This window comes from Hemiscyllium ocellatum, chromosome 31, assembly GCF_020745735.1.
Source record: "Hemiscyllium ocellatum isolate sHemOce1 chromosome 31, sHemOce1.pat.X.cur, whole genome shotgun sequence".
NCBI lineage: Eukaryota > Metazoa > Chordata > Chondrichthyes > Orectolobiformes > Hemiscylliidae > Hemiscyllium > Hemiscyllium ocellatum.
The window spans coordinates 38,468,480-38,485,789 of record NC_083431.1 but is presented as its reverse complement, the minus strand read 5'-3'; the positions used below and the strand labels follow the sequence as shown (position 1 = coordinate 38,485,789).

Below are 17,310 nucleotides of genomic sequence, written 5' to 3'. Positions count from 1 at the left end.
AATGTTTGTGTTTAGCAGAATGGGGACTGCACTGGCTAGGCCTGTATTTGCTACCCATCCCTAATTGCCCTTGAGGTAGTGTTGGTGAGCCTCCTTTTCAGTCCATGGTTCGTAATATGAACATTCAGAGAATAAAATAAAAGGTCCAAGGTTATTGATGGGTCCAAAGATACAGACAGCGTCTACACAATCACACACTCAGGGAACCTGGATGCTTACCTAAAGCAGGCATTGTGCCAGTCTGTATTAAGAGCCTGGAGATACTGACCATCATAGATGGAGCGCCCACATCCTGCACAGCATGGCAAACATCCTCCTGCAACCCAAAACAGAATATTAACACACACTTCAGTAACTTCACACAACCCAATATAGAGCCCACCTTGGCTGCAGCCAGACAGACCTGTGACACACACTGTGCAGTATAACTCAATACAACTAGGCCCAGACCAGCATCAAGCAGAGAGAGCACACAAAGCACAATACAAGCGAATACAGCCCAGCAAGGCCTGCGACCTGCAGCCAGACAATACAGTATACAGCCCACTAAAGCATGCAACCAGAAAGAAATACAAACAGCATGAACTTGGCGGAGTACAATAAAATGCAGCTCCCAACCAACTCGAACGATAACATGCAATTGAATCGACCTCAGGACAGTGAAGTTCTTAATTAAAACCAGGTAGAAGTGTTGCAGTGTTAATAACTGCAGTGTCTGGTACAACCCACCCTCCTCATCTCCCATCCGATCGTCCCTCCAGGTACAGCACAGCAGCATCAACCACATCCAGAGCCGATAGCCTGCCTCCCCTGAAGCCGAGTGTGTGGAATGAGCTCCAAGTGAACATCCAGCCACTGCAGCTCTCTGCTCTGCTCTCCTCCCTCCCTCAGACACCGAGTGAGACAGACACAGGTTGGCCAACTGGCAGCTGATCCTGAGACCCGAGATAGGATCGCTACAAACTGCACAGCAATGCAGCTCCTGCTGCACAGCCGACTCTCTCTTATACACACACAATACTCAGAGACAGGTCAGGACGTTGCAACCCCATGCATCACTGCAGATCCTGCATCCCCCTCCAACGACCAGCTTTCACTTTAGAATTGCATCCCTGTATCTAAAGTGGGCTTCCCTTTTTTTTAATTTCAAGTTATTAAACCATACAAAGAGCCCTTTTTTTTCTGATCATCGTGACCCTATGACAGTGTATAATGGGCGCAGAAATCATTTTTAATTAGTAATTTCAATGAGGAACTACCAATATTTCTCTCAATCAATTGAAAAATACATGTCATGTGAATAGTATTTTTGCTCTATGAGTCTGATTGGCTTGTTGAATGAATAAGAAACTTTGACGCAGGCAGTAGACCCTGAACTTGTTCAGTTGCTTCTGTTTTGGAGGAGATATTAACATTGGCATGTCACAAAGCTTCATAGCAGGTCAGTATTGAGAGGTAGGGGTCTTGTATCACAAGACTTCATGCACATCCCCAAAGATTGACAGTGTTTAATTGATTGCTTGCAGGAACTCCATGTCATCTAGTTATTACAATTTATGAAATAAGTTAGCATTCTCAATACAAAATTTCACCCACCCCACATGTGTTTTCTGAGGTATTCAACCATGGTTTGGCAGTTACCCATTATTACCTCATGTTAGATTTGGGCTGCTGAAGCATAAGTTGTGCGCAGGAAGGTAGGATTAGAAAGGGCAGCTAGGTGTCTTTGGATCAGCATAGACAAGATGGGCCAAATGGTCCCCTTTTGTGTTGTGTTATTTCTGTCCTTGCATGTTCTTAACCTCTTTGATAATCTGCATTTTTGGTAAGTTTTTTATTTTGTAATAAACCAGTTATTCTTTGTTAACCAAAGAAACCTGGCTTAATTGTTTCTGATACTAAACTAAATGCAGTCTACATGGCTTTCATAATGGGCTGTCATGCTCAGCAGAGGAGTGTAATCACTGAGGACCCTCCAATCTCAGTTAGAACAAATATTTGGGGACTAGTTCTTGAATCTGTTGTGTAAAAGAAAAACACATAATTGGAGCCGGGATCAATAAATCATGAAAGTACTGGCATAGATTTCCTATCATCTCTCACAGTCTAAAAATGTGCAAGTTATGGTGAACTGGCCATGCTAAATTATCCCATAGTATTCAGGGATGTGCAGGTGTGGTACATTAATCAGGGGTAAATATAGGATAGGGGAATGGGTCTGGGTGAGTTGCTGTTCGGAGGGTCAGTGAGGACTTGTTGGGTTGAATGGCCTGTTTCCACACTGTAGGGATTCTATGATTCGATGTATAACTGTAATGTACCGTCTTGAGACGTAAGTGTTTTTATAGCAGATTGGGATAAACGTTAATAGTTTAAAGACAATTTCCACAGACTGTGAAAAGTATTTCCTGACAGTTGAATTTAGATCAAATGCCAAGAGACAACAAATGGCCAACGATCTGCTATTGAATTGAGAAAGTCTGAGAGACATGTAGAACTAGAAGTAGACAAGGTAGCAGGAGCAAAGAATCAGTAAGAATGAAAAGGGCTAGAGCTAGGATTTCAAAGAGTCACATTAGGAAACACGTGAGAGGGAAAGGGACTGAGAAAGGACATTTCAAAATCCTAAAAAGGGGAAGGAGGCAGTAGGGAGTGAGAAAGGGCATTTCAAATAAAGAAAAACTTTGAATGATGAAGGGAAGATTCCTGATTTATTTTTAAGCAGAGCAACATGTGGGTTCCTCGGCCCATATATTCCAGCTGCGTTATTTTTTAATCACGATTTTAAAAACAAAGTTTGCATTTATCATGGTACCTTGACGTCTTTTAACAATTTTAGCACAAAGTATCTTCTCTTGGCCCAGGATCAGCAATGAGTTGGTTTCCTAGAGACTGGCAGGGTGATCTCCTGGTGTGGCAGTCTTGTCCAGGAAAGGTGATGATGGATCTTGTCCCAGTGTGAAGGTCTACTTCAGCAGTTTCCAGGTCTTCCAACAGCCCAGTTTGGTCATCCTGTCTCACCGTGCCCTGGTGATTTTGGCTCAGTTTTCCAGTGTAACGAAGTGCCATTAATCGAACTGTGCTGAACGTTTACTTAACTTTTCTCATTATTTATGATTTATCATTATTTTAGGTGCTATGGTAAGACAACTAACACTTTTTACAGTATTTTTTGTAAAAATTCACATGACAATAAATTGCTATTGTATTCAAGAACTCAGCAAAGATACTAATCCAGAGTTGTTTTGAAATTGTCCCTGCAATCCCAAAATTGGAAGAAAGGGATGTTGAGGGTTTTTTTTTAATTACACAGCATAATTAGCAGAAAGGTGAACTCTGCTCATGCAGAGCAGACAGACTGACAAAGCTCAAAGTTGATGCTATGTCTTCACCAGTTTATGGGAGAGCTGAAAAGGCTACTCTTGCTGCTTATGAGGTGACCCTAAGGCTTACATGTAGAAAACGTGAAACCTCTTGAAACAGCCAGATCAGGTGTACAAACTGCTTGAAAGGGTAAAACAGCCTAATTCACATTTGGATGCTGCTGCTTAAAGTTGACAGCATAGATAAGGAAGTTAAGAAAATAATTCTTGAAGTTATTCAAGACTATTATTGATTTTGAAGATATTACTCTTTGTACAGTTACAAAGTGACTTGGTAAACAGTTGCCACTGTAGGAATTAAAGTCATGGAGTCATAAAGCATGGAAACAGGCCCTTCGGCCCAATTCATTTATGCTGACCAGCTTTCCTCAACTAAACTATTTCATGTGCAAATGCATATAGATATTTTCTCTCAGAATCCCCTCCAACAATTTACCCACTACTGATGCAAGGATCACCAGCCTGTAATTCCCTGGCTTTTCCTTACACCCTTCCTTGCATAAGGGCACAACATTAGCCACCCTTCAGTCTTCCGGCACCTCACCCATGGCTGTTGAAGATGCAAATATCTTTGCTAGCGGGCTTGCAATTTCTTCCCTAACTTCCTACAGTGTCCTGGGATACACCTGGTCAGGTTCTGGGGATTTATCTACTTTTATGTATTTTAGACATTCAGCACCACCTCTTCTGTAACATGAACTCTTTTCAAGATAACACTTTATTTCCCAGAGTTCCCTAGCTTCCATATTTTTCTCCACAGTAAATACAGGTGTGAAATATTGGGTTAGGATCTCACTCATCTCCTGCGTGTACACATAGATGGCCTTGTTGATCATTAAGCGGCCCTAGTTACTCTTTTGCCCTAAATATACTTGTAGACTCTCTTTGGATTCTCCTTAATCTTATCTGCCAAAACTATCTAATGTCCCCATTTTCCTCCTGATTTTCCTCTAAAGCATAGTGCTACACTACCTATACTCCTCGAGGAATTCACTTGATCCCAGCTGTCTAACTTGACATATGCCTGTGTTTTCTTGACCAGAGCCACAACATCTCTCATCCAGTGTTCCCTACTCCTGTCAGCCTTCCCCTTCACTCCAACAGGAACATGCTGGCCCAGAATTCTTGTTATCTCACTTTTGAAAGTCTCCCACTTGCCAGACATCCTTCAACCTATTTTTTGAAAGGTTCCTGTCAGATACCACCAAAATTGGCCTTGTTCTAATCACTTTCCTCTCAGTCAACATTTCAGTCACTTGCCTCTGTCTTATTTCCCAAGAGGAGGTTGAGTTTTCCCCTTCTCTACAAGAGCCACCTGCATATTTATTGAGAATTTTTTCTTGAACACACTTAACAAATTTCTGCTCATCAAAGCCCTCAACAATATGACAGTCCCAGTCTATGTTCAGAAGGTAAAGGTCTCCTACCATTACAATCCTATTATTCTTATAATTATCTGTGATCTCCCTACATATTAGGTCCTCAATTTCTCACTGATTATTGAGGGTTTTGTAGTACAATCCCATCAAGGTGATCACCCTCTTCTTATTTCTCATCTTCCCCCATATATCTTCACTGGATAATTCTCCAGGAATATCCTCTCTAAATACTGCTGTGATGTTTTCTCTAATCAAAATGATTATGTACTTGACTCCCTTTCTACCCTTCCCATAGCATCTGTACCCCAGAACATTGAACTGCCAGTCCTGTCCCTCCCTTAGCCATATTTCTGTAATAGCTATGATATCCCAGTCCCATGCTCCCATCCAAGCCCTGAGCTCATCTGTCAGGCCTCCTGCTTTGAAATCAATGCTGAAAAAGCACAGCAGGTCAGGCAGCATCCAAAGATCAGGAGAATCAATGTTTCGAGCATAAGCCTCATTCCTGATGAAGGGCTTATGGATCGGCGCTGAGAGATAAATGGGGTGGGCGGGGGGGGGGGGGGGGGGGGGAGGTGAGGGAGAAGGTGATAGGGTGGAAGGGGGGGAGTGATGGACAGGTCTGGAGGGTGGTGCCAAGTTGGAGGCTTGGGACTAGGATAATGTGGGGGAGGGGAAATGAGGAAGCTGTTGAAATCCACATTTATCCCGTGTGGTTGCAGGATCCCTCTTGTACAGGTCACTTCTGCCCCAGAAAATATCCCAATGATCCAAAAGTCTGAATCCCTGTCCCCAACACCAGTTCCTCAGCCATACATTCATCTATCCTATCCTATTTCTACCCTCACTAGCATGTGGCACTGAGAGTAATCCAGAGATTGCTACCATGACCACCTGCTTTTTAACTGCCTGCCTAACTCCCCATATTCACACTGCCGGACATCATCCCTTTCTCTATCTTTGTCGTTGGTATCAACGTGTACAACTGGCTACTCGTGCTCCCCTTTGAGAAATTGCTGCAGCAGCTCTGAGACATCCTAGACCGTGGAACAAGGGAGGAAATGCATCATCCTGGAATCTTGCTCGCAGCTCCAGCAATAGCCGTGTGTGTCCCCGATTAGAGTCCCCTATCGTAATTGCTCGGTTGGTCTTTGCAATACCCTGCTTTACAGCAGAGCCAGTCAAGGTGCCATAGACCTGACTCCTGCTGCTATTTTCCCCTGAGAGGCTAGGCCTCAACAGTATGCAAAATGGTATACTTGTTTGAGAGGGGGATAGCCACAGGTGACTCCTGCACTGGCTGCTTACCTCTCCTGTCAGTCACCCACCTACCTGACTATACCTGTGGTGTGATTGCCTCCCTGAAGCTACTATCCATCACACTCTCTGCTTTCTGTACACTCAGGTTATCCAACTTCTGCTCCAATCGATCCATGTGGTCTGAGAGGAGCTGTAGCTGTACATACTTCCTGCAGACGTAGCCACCAGAGACACTGGACCTACTCCTTGATCTCCCACATCTGACAGGAGGAGCATACCCCTCCACTGTCTGACATCTCTGCCCCTTTAACAACTTGCTGATTTAGGGGAAAAAGAAGGTCTTACCCTTAGCTTGCCATTGCTCACCCTCCTCAATAAAGCCCAGTCTTCACCTTGACCTCTTTTAGGTCTAACCAGCGGCACCTCAACTACAAACCAACACCTTGCAAAAATGGCCAGAACAAGACACAGCAATACCTCCCTCCCTGACTTTCTTAAACTCCCACTTTTAGTTCAGTCCCAGCTTTTGCACACAATCTCACAATTGTTCTTAGTTCACATATTGAAAGGGTGAATTTTGTATTTGGCCAGCGTAGGTGATACTGTAGCAGTGACTGGGTTGCGGCAGTTTATTGATTGTGCTGATCTTGCCAAACTCCTCAGAATTACTGTGGCTAAACATGAGAAGTTTATTGTTGTTAATGAGCAATTAAAGGAAAAACTGATCAATGTGGAGAATTAACTTTCCCACATGAAAGACAAATTTGAAAAATTAATCAAAGGAAAAAATGTGAACTGGGAACACTTGACCATTACTCACAGGCAGGAAAACAACTGAATAGGGACTTCAATTGTCTGTGATGAAATTGTGGAAGCAAATTCAATTGATAGATTCTCAGTTAAACTTAATAAGCTTCAAATATCAGAAGTCTCTATGAAGTATTGTAAGAAATGTTTTGAACTGGAAGGAGAATTCATGGTGAACCAGAACAGTTGGTTGAGTGTGGAATTAAAAACCGTGACAAATGAACTACTGAAGCTTCAATGTGAAAATTCAATAAAAAACACACCAATACGTGATCTGGAAGACAAGAAAGATGAGATGTGCAGTGTGGAAAGCAAGATTTAGGTTTTAAGAGCTGCTAAAGAGAGCTAAACCTCCCTGATGTCTTGATTCATACACACAGTTAAATGACAAAGTCTGTGTTTGGACAAACTGATTAAGGAAGATAATTTTGAAACTTCTTATCAATCAGAAATACATGCTTTCCATCATAAACCAAATAACCCATTGAAAGAAAGTTTCTATCAACAAAGGAGACAAGTACTGAAAAACCTGAAGAGGATTGAAAGGACAGAGTTCATGAGTTTGTGGATGGTTAGCTTTGTTGGTATTATTACCACCAGGGTCACAGTTTCAATCTCTGTGTTGGCCAATGTCGTTGGTTTTCATGACAACTCTTCATTCTTAAATGTTCTTGTGACACAGTGGTAATGTCCTAACTTCTGAGCTAGGAGAAAACCAAAAGAACTACAGATGCTTTATATCAGAAACAAAAACAGAAATTGCTGGAAAAACTCTGCAGGTCTGGCAGCATCTGTGGAAAGAAATCAGAGTTAACATTTCAGGTCGAGTGACCCTTCCTCAGACTCTTCTGACAGATGCTGCCAGACCTGCTGAGTTTTTCCAACCATTTCTGTTTTTGTTTCTGAGCTAGGAGGCCTGGGTTCAAGTCTCATCTACTGCAAACATGTGTCCTACCATCTCTGAACACGTTGATTTGACAATACCTATAGCTCATGAGTTATGTGGAAGACTAAAATTTTTGGAGCATAAAGTGAAGTTCCAGAATGAAAGAACTTTGTCTTGCTTGGAAAGAGTAAGTTAAGTTTGGACAATTTTTATTGCTCTGCTAGTGATGAAGCTTCAATAGGTCATTAGCCATGGTTTTTAGTCTGCACTCAACTCACTATTATGGTTCATGAGAACACAGGTCAGAAGAAGGTGAAAGTTCTTAAAGTGATCAGAAATCAAAGCCAGCAGGATTACAAAAATACTCCCACTTCAACATAAAAAATAGCATCTCAATAACATTCTTGAAAGAACCAGAGAGGATTTTGATTGAAAGAGATGAATTATTAACACATAAAGAAGCAATTCAACCTTGAAGTTGAGAAGTTACTGCATTTAAATTTGGAAAAAGAACTGAAAGAAACTGTTGCATCAGAGCTGGCAAAAGGAGTGATATTGGGCTGTGGACTTAACTGGATTATTCGATGAAGAGTTAAATGGAGGAGAGTGTAAGAGAAAATGATAATGGTAACGTACGTTATTGCAATGAAGTTTAAACCCTGTAATCCTATTCATCACTTTTGTTTGAATTGAAATTTTAAAGTTTTGTCAATGATACATGCAAGTATCTATAGTCAATAATAAGTTGTTTGTTAGAGGTTTATGACAAAAACTTGTATTTTCAAAGCAAATATAAAGAAAGCTCCAGTGTGGTGTAGCTTCACTTATTCCGACAGAAGGCTGAGGTGCCATGTCTTCCTTTGTTGCTGTATTAGTTTGATCCAGGAACCGGAATTTGATGAATATTGTGACATTCAGAAGCCAATATCTAAATGGATTGTTACGTTCGAATTCCATTGCTAACTGTTACATTTAACTGTTCTAAAGTATTAGTTACATTTAATACTGCCTAGGAATGTGATCAAAATCTGGTTGTTAGGTTTCCAATATTTAACTCGGCACAGTCATGAAAGAGCATTTCTGGAATTATAGTTAGCTGGTGAAGAAAACAGATGAAGACAAAGCAAGCTCCAAGCAGAAAAGAGCTGTTCTTAAAAACCAGTATTAGCAGCTAAGTGTTGGAACTGTATGCGACCAACAGTACAATGTAATAGAGGGTAAGGGTTGAAAGCCCACAAGCAGTAATTATTTTTGTGCAACTGAGCCAGATCAGAACTCAGAATCAAACCCTTAGGCAGTACTGGTTTGGTGAAATTTGCTGTGTGTGAATAGATGGTAAACATGCTTGCTAATAATTGATGATGGAGTGCAGTTTCAAAGCATTTAGAGGAGCATTGTGCCAGGAAAGAATGGTGAACCACCAGACTGAGCCTCATTGAAGCAGTACATGATGGAGGGATCTTTGAGGAGATTTCAAGACCAGCTTGTCAATTGTGAAGAACTGGAATCTCATGTGAAATTTTAAAGAGATTTAATGACCCATGGCCTCACCAATTGAGGGAGCAGAGTCTGAGGGTGGGTTCCTGAGAAATCCATGGGATCTTAATTGCATTTGTTATATGATTGGTTATATGGTATGTTTCACCATAGTTTGCCTCTTACCCATATTGCCTCATATTATATTTGGTATGTTAGAAAATAAATCATATTTTGCTTTGCACAGCCTAAACATTTTTTTAGTTTATAATCTTTGCATATTTGCTTGTGTTTTATTTTGTAATAACCCAATACTCTTTGACAAAAAAAACGATTGTTTTTAGTACGAAGTCAGGTACAGTCTGAGACCTGTGTAATTGGCCATTTCATCATTCTAGCGAAATGTAAAATTTATGATGAGCAGTGAAGGAGTGTGACTAGAAAGATATCAGTGCACTTCCAACCTCAGTCAGAACATCTTCTTCAGTAACTCCTCCAAACCTATGACTATTATCAGCCAGAATAACATGGGTAAAGATGTATGATAACTACACCACCTGAAACGTCCTCTGCAAGCCATTTGGACTCAGAAAAATAAAGACAAAGAATTATTCCAGCCCAGAAGGTTGTACGACCCATTGTGTTCCTGCTGCTGATGAACAACTTAAACACTGCCACTCTCTATCCCCTCCACATCCCTGAACATTTCTCCTTTTCAGGTATTTTTAAAAGATTTTAATAATGTAGACAAATTTACAGCAAAGCAGAAGACCACTCTGCGATTGCCTGTGAAAATGAGCCACCCAGTCTCATCACTTTTTCCAACACTCGGTCTGTAACTAATAGAGTACTAATTGACAACTTTCAGATGATGCTATATAAATGAGTTAAGAGTTTTAAATGAGTTAAGGGCTTTTGTCTATACATATTTTTCACACCCCTACCACCTTTTGGGTGAAACAGGTTTTCCTCACATCCCCCCCTAATCCTTCTCTCAATCATTTTAAATCAGTGCCCTCTTCAACCAAGCACTTTAAACTATCTCCTCCAGTCACTGACATCTCTGTTAAATGAATTGGGCCCTTCCAACCACTCGATCCAGGCCCCTAACAACCTATAGATCACATCAAATCTCCCTCAGCCTTCTCGTTTTGAAGGAGATTAACCCCAGTTTATCCAACTGTTCTTCATAAAGGGATGCAACGGGATGGGAAATTTAATCTATGTACAATCTAGAAAAGTCAGGTGGGCAAAAGTAGCCAGCACGTGGAGCTCAAAGAATATTTTTGGAATTATTTATTAGAATACCATGTTCCGGAGCCACCGCGAGGGAAGGCTGTACAACACTTAGTGCAACAAAATAGGATTAATTAATGACCACATAGTGATTTTTGAAAAGTTTATTTGTGGGATGTGGACATCGTTTGGCTGGTTATTGTTTACTGTCAATTCCTCTTGATAAGGTGGTGGTGAGCTACCTTCTTGAATCACTGTAATCACCTGCTATGAGTTGACCCACAATGTCCTTAGAGAGGGAATTCTAGGATGTCGACCTGGCAACAATTAAGAATCAATGGTATATTTCCAAGTCAGGATGGTGACTGACCTGGAGAATAATTTGAAGGTAATGGTGTTCCCTTGTATTTGCTGCCCATGTCCTTTTATATGGAAATGGTCATTGGTTTGGAAGGTGCTGTCTGAGGACCTTTGGTGAATTTCTGCAGTGCATCTTGTAGATCGTACGCACCGATCTGTGGTGGAGGGAGTGGATGCTTGTAGCTGAAGTGCCAAATAAATGAGCTGCTTTGTCTTGGTTGGTGTCAGCCTTCAGGAGTGTTGTTGGAGCTGCACCCATCCAGGCAAGTTGGGAATATTTTATCATGTTCCTGACTTATGCCTTGTAGATGGTGGACATGCTTTCCAGAGTCAGGAGGTGAATTACCCGCTGCAGAATTCCTAGCTTCTGACCTGTTTTTGCAGCAATTGTTTTTACATGGCAAGTACAGTAGAGGTTTCACTGAGCAGTTTATTGTTGAGCAGGTGCTACTTGATGGTGCGATTGATGCACCTTCCATCATATAGAGTCATAGAGATGTACAGCATAGAAACAGACCCTTTGTCCAACCCATCTGTGCCGACCAGATATCCCAATCCAATCTAGTCCCACCTGCCAGCATCCGGTCCATATCCCTCCAAACCCTTCCTATTCATATACCCATCCAAATATCTTTTAAATGGTGCAATTGTACCAGTCTCCACCACTTCCTCTGGCAGCTCATTCCATACACGTACCACCCTCTGTGTGAAAAACATTACTAATGATCAACAATAGACTGATGACTGGGTTGAATTGATCCTGCTTTTTATGTACAGGATATTCCTGGGCAATGTTTAACATTGTCAGGTAGATGCCAGAGTAGTAACTCTATTGAAAGAGTTTGCATAGGGGAGTGGCAAGTTCTGGAGTACAAGTCTTCAGTATTATTACTGAAATGTTGTCAGGGCCCATAGCCTTTGCAGTAACCAGTGAATGAAAAAATGTGATTAAATTTTACATTCAGTTTGAGAGAGAGAAGAGTGGATCTAAGGGTATTTTTAATGTATTAAGTAAGGTTATTCATGATAGGTTGAAAGCAATGCTGAACTTTTTATTTATTATTCTTTCAATCTTGTATCAAATACATAATTATCTGTATCTAGGTTTCTTGTACCTGAGATGGCACCATAAGCGGCAACATGGCAAACTTTTCACTGCACTCGAGTGCACGTGACAATAAAGCTTATTCAATTCAGTTCAATTCAATAAAGGAAGAATGTAAATGTGCGGGAAACAATTCAAAGATGTTTTACCAAACTTACACCTGGAATGAGTTTGTCTCATGAGGAAAGCTTAGTCAGGCTATTTGCTTAGTATTTGAAGAAGTAAGGGGAAATTTGATTGGAATATATAAGAGCCTTCGGGATCTTGACAGTGTAGAAATGGAGGAATATAGAAGTAGGGGTAATGTTTAAAAATAAGGGGCTGTCATCTAAATGAGAAAGTAGGTCACTTTTTTTCCCTCAGTGTATCTTTGGGACTCTCTTTTGTGGCAGCGAAACAGAGTCTTTAAATATTTTTAAGGTGTTGATGGATAAATTCTTGCTAAGAAGGGGAAAGGTTATCAGGAGTAAGTGGGAATGTGGATTTGTGATTACAATCAGATCATCTTTTTGATTTTGTTAAATGTTAAAGTAGGCTTGAGAGGCTAAATGGACTACTCCTGCTCATTCTGGATTAGTGGTGCTGGAAGAGCACAGCAGTTCAGGCAGCATCCGAGGAGCAGTAAAATCAATGTTTCGGGCAAAAGCCCTTCATCAGGAATAATTGTTTGTATGTTCCCTAACAAACATATTGAATTTCTATTGATACTTTACAAGATTGAATTGTGTGGTAAGACAACATGAAGCACCTTATCAAACACTTCCAAAAAAGTCCCAGAAGATAATATCTACTGGGTTTCCCTCACCTAGTAGTTTTCTCAAAATAAGTTGTTAAATTTGGTCCTCTTTACTTAATTTGTTTTTAAACTATGTCGTTTCCACCATCTGTTGACATTATGAACTCACCTGCAGCCATCCATTCCTGGAATGGGACTTGAAACTTGAGCTTCTGCCTCAGAGACAGGCATGCTATCCACTGCACCACAACATCTCCTGTTCATTAACTACTTAAGATAAAATTTAGATTAAGAATATAATTCAACGTTATTGGGAACCTTATCTGGTAAATTACCACTAACTTAATTCTGAAAACCTTATTTGTGAACAGCATGCTCTTTAATTGGATTCTAACCATTATGACTGGTCAACTGGAATAATGGATTTATGTTTTAAATGCTATTTGGTTACTTATGTCATTGCTGTTTATGGGACCTCATCGTATGCAAATTACCTACTGTATTCCCTATGTGACCACATTTTAAAATACTTAATTGTAAAACAGTTTTGAATTTCTTGTGGTCATGAAAGGAATGACAAATTCTTGTTGTTCCTTTATTACTTTTAAACTTTTTGATTTCAGTGCCATATCATTTTATGGGAAGGCCTAACTGTCAGTATTATTAAGGGTTCTGGAAAACAGAGTGCTTGCTTGTTTTTACAGTCACCCACTGTGTAGTTATGTGTCACTACAAACTTAATAGATTGCCCTGTCTTGGTTGATTGTACAATGCAAATTGTGCCAAAATTGTGCCAAAGTCTTCATAATGATATTTTCCATTCACTTAGACATCAAGTTGTATTCAATGTTCAATGATTTGCTTACCGAAAATATATATTTAAACAATTCTGTTTATTTTAAAAGCTGTTACTGAATTGTTGTCTATCCAGTATTTTCTCATTCACACAGTTTATGAAGATACAGCGAATGGGCATTACACCAAACCTGAAGCAATACACCAATGTTGGGGCTCAAGATCTGCTACAGTACTTATTATCGCAGACTGATGTAAAGTATTACATACTATAGCATATCACTTATCAAAAGAGGTGCATGATGGAAATAATGAGTTATGTTAAGAATAGAAACTCTGATCAGCATCTATGAAGGATACTTAAGGTGCTCATCTCAAATCTATTTTGATCCAGGCATTGAATTTGTTAAAAATCTAACGGTTAAACCTATTTCAAGAATAGTGCTGATCATAATTTCTACTTTACAGACAAGACAGTCAAAGAAAAACAAATTAGCGCTAGAGAAAGTGGACACAGAAAGCAGAAGGAAAAGGAGTGGCTGTGGTGGCCTTCTGCATTTTCACAATTCAGTTAGCCCCTTCAGTTACAATCTAATAATCATGTGCAATAATGTCAATATATCCTCTTATTGTATTATTAATTTTAGAAGATGATGCCTGAGACTGCACTGTTGTGCTGTAAGAATTTATAACAGCATACAATATGGACAGGGGTTCAATTCTTGACAGCAGGATTTTGAACTGCTTTACAATATTACTAAATTGGGGATGAGCTAGGATTAGTTGGAAAGTTATTCATTTTAGGAGCAAAATGTCTGTTGGATAAATTTGAACCCAACTAATTCATTTGACAGAATTCCAAGAGGATATTTCAATCAAATAAAAATCATAACCAATTAATGGTGTGGAGGTAATCAGATTGTTAAAATGTGTCGAGTTCATTTATTTACCCTGCTCCTGGAGGTAGTAACATCCTAGCCACACCACTGCCAATGATGAAGGATTAATGTTATCATAGCTTGGGAGTAGGTTTTCCTTATACTGAACCTGACGGTCTGAGCCATTCAGGGATAATGGGTACAGGAAAATAATGTAGGAAGAAATATAAAGTAGGATAACTGGCCCAATATTCCTGAATTTATTGTGTGTAAGAAATTAATTAGCTTCAAGTGTAGGAGGGAAAAAATCTGTCCCAATGTCATTCAGCTTGTATAAACTTCAAAGCCTATCAAACCAAAGTAGCCACACCTTTCCAGGAATCTTATGGCCAGGAAGCTAATTTGGCCTCCAAGTCCAAATCTTGTTAGCCATGTGGACAAACATATAGAAAAACAATATGCAAACGTTGCATTGGTCACTTCAGGCCCCACTCATTAGGGTTGAGCCATCATTTGTATGAATACAGCTGCCACTCTCAAAAATAGATTTTCATCAGCACCAAAATTATGGCAGGGGTTGGAGCTACGGCCCAGCTGTACAATTCAGGTATCACTCACAGTACAGTTTGTAAAGCAAAGCACAAGCCACTAAAAATTAATAACACAATTTTATAACTTAAAAATACTGGAGTTAGAGTCACAAAACAAACAAATCAAGTCAAGGATGGTGTTTACTATGAATGAGATTAACAGCAAAGGACTCAGTTGTAAGCTGGTCCCTAAATGCTTGAAGCACACAGTGTATAGCACAGCTTCTTTGATAACAAAGTCCATTAGATACTGATAATGTATGCAGCCAAATTTTTTCATAGATGAAATGAAGAAAGGTGGGGGGTGGTGGTGAGGGGCGTTCCATTCCACACCATCCTTTACATTCCGAATCATGCAGTAGCACCAGAATTCTTGAGGTCACTTCTTTTCCAATTATTTATTTATTTTCTCCTTCGGCCACAATATTTTCCCATTGCACAAGGGGATCCTTCAAAAACACAGAAAAGCTGTTTCGTTAGATTGAATTATTTTCATCCCAACCACAGGCTGTTCAGAAGTAGACCAAACTAAAGTAATTAATCTTTCTTAAATTCAGTTCTATAATGCCAAAATATGAGAAGAGACCTGAATTTTGTAGATAAAATAATAGATCTGCTGTACTACTATAAGTAGTTTCAAACGGAAATGGAGTTGTTCTCTTACACATATAATAGCACCATATTTATTTTATGCATGTAAACAGATTCCAAATTGTTCAATATATCAGGTGACCTATGTCATTTCAATGATATGCCAATAGGAAAGATCTTCCATAGCATATGTCACTCAGTAAGTGCACTTGACAACCAGTGGTAGCCCTTCACAGAGATCAATCACTCCATGATAAAGCAGCTCCATCTGAAGAGAGCTGCTGGCCAATGACAGTATCACCAGGGAAATGGCAATTGTTGCCTGTACTTAGGGGCCAGACATTCAAGACAGACCTCGTTTTTCACCAAATATCCTGCTATCCCGCATAGTTCAAACATCCCACTTTTCACCTTTACCCTTCTATTGAATGTAAAGTGGGTCGGGGAAATAATCTGCAGAAAATTTAATCCTTCTTCCTGTCAACACCCACTATATCACATTGCATTACATGCTACTGATTTGTATTCTTTCACCCACTGCACCCTTTGTGTATTCAAGGGAATGGTCACTATGTTTTGGTAGTGGTGACTCCACTGCTGATTCTAGTACAAGAATTTGGCATAAGGCTGGCAACTCTGGCTGGACACATTTCAAGAGATGTCATCAAATGATCTCTCAATCATTTATGGGTGGCATGGTGGCACAGTGGTTAGTAGTGCTGCCTCACAGCGTCAGAGACCCGGGTCAATTCCCGCCTTAGGCGACTGTGTGGAGTTTGCACGTTCTCCCTGTGTCTGTGTGGGTTTCCTCCGGGTGCTCCGGTTTCCTCCCACAGTCCAAAGATGTACGGGTCAGGTGAATTGGCCATGTCTAAATTGCCCGTAGTGTTAGGTAAGGGGCAAATGTAGGGGTATGGGTGGGTTGCGCTTTGGCGGGTCGGTGTTGACTTGTTGGGCTGAAGGGCCTGTTTCCACACTGTACGTAATCTAATCTAATCAATTTCAGCAGCAAATCACTCATTTATCGCTCAACATATTAGTCATCAGTGTCCCATCTTCTCATGGCTTTTTAACTGTCATCATTTTGACTTTTGAAAATCTGGTTAACGTACCCTATAGACACTTGAAGATTTGAATCATGGCTTGAACTAGGCATAACAGCATGATAATGGTGAGATTATTTACAGGCTGGGCATTGGGGAAGTGAATGTTTGGGTGATTAGAAGCAAGGGCAGTGGTATGTTCTCAGTGGAATCCCGTTCCTGATACCATGACCCTCATTCAAATACTGAGTGCCTTTGCATGAAGCAGCTTTCAGGAGCTGAGAAGCTACCCAGAATGGATTTGGGTGGTATGTTCATTGCATGTGAGCCCCATATCTGCTGCAAGTTGAATTCCAGCCTTAAGCAACACTGTGTCCTAGCACAAACTTATTTAGGGTGAAGGCAGACGGTTACTGTGTACCCTTCCACATAACTAAATCTCTCCACTACTAAACTAACCACCAGGGAGGTCATTAAATGCTGCCACTGAAATTTATTAGTGAATAGCTGCAGCTTAAATCACATACACTGTAGTCAATACTTTCAGGCACTTAACAGTCAAATTGTGGGTGCCTTTGGCTGTCTTCTCAGGTAATTTATAACATTTTAAAATCTAATTTATGAACACTGCTTCCACATCTATGAGCTGGTGTCAGCAATGTTCATAACCTATGATTGTCTTTCCCATTCTGCTGTGGACTCTGATTCCAATCTCTGCCACCTCTAAGCTAGACATTCTTCCGTCATTGTAATCAACTTCTTTGCACATGCTATGACACACCTCC

General features: G+C 40.4%; 2 protein-coding genes across 8 annotated transcripts in view; both read right to left on the bottom strand.

Moving 5' to 3' along the window:
* Positions 1–870, bottom strand: part of limk1a (LIM domain kinase 1a) — a 68,671-nt gene extending 67,801 nt beyond the window's left edge. The window contains exons 1-2 of the mRNA XM_060847892.1: positions 730–870; positions 220–316 (exon numbers count right to left, since the gene is read on the bottom strand). Coding sequence (XP_060703875.1) covers positions 220–316; positions 730–787 — 155 coding nt within the window. The 5' untranslated portion in view covers positions 788–870. The remainder of the gene's footprint in view (positions 1–219; positions 317–729) is intronic.
* Positions 871–13,502: 12,632 nt separating this feature from the next.
* elna (elastin a) overlaps positions 13,503–17,310 on the bottom strand; it is a 271,733-nt gene continuing 267,925 nt past the window's right edge. For all 7 annotated transcript variants that reach the window (XM_060848380.1, XM_060848374.1, XM_060848377.1 and 4 more), the window contains one exon: positions 13,503–15,340. In XM_060848380.1, coding sequence (XP_060704363.1) covers positions 15,294–15,340 — 47 coding nt within the window. In that variant the 3' untranslated portion in view covers positions 13,503–15,293. The remainder of the gene's footprint in view (positions 15,341–17,310) is intronic.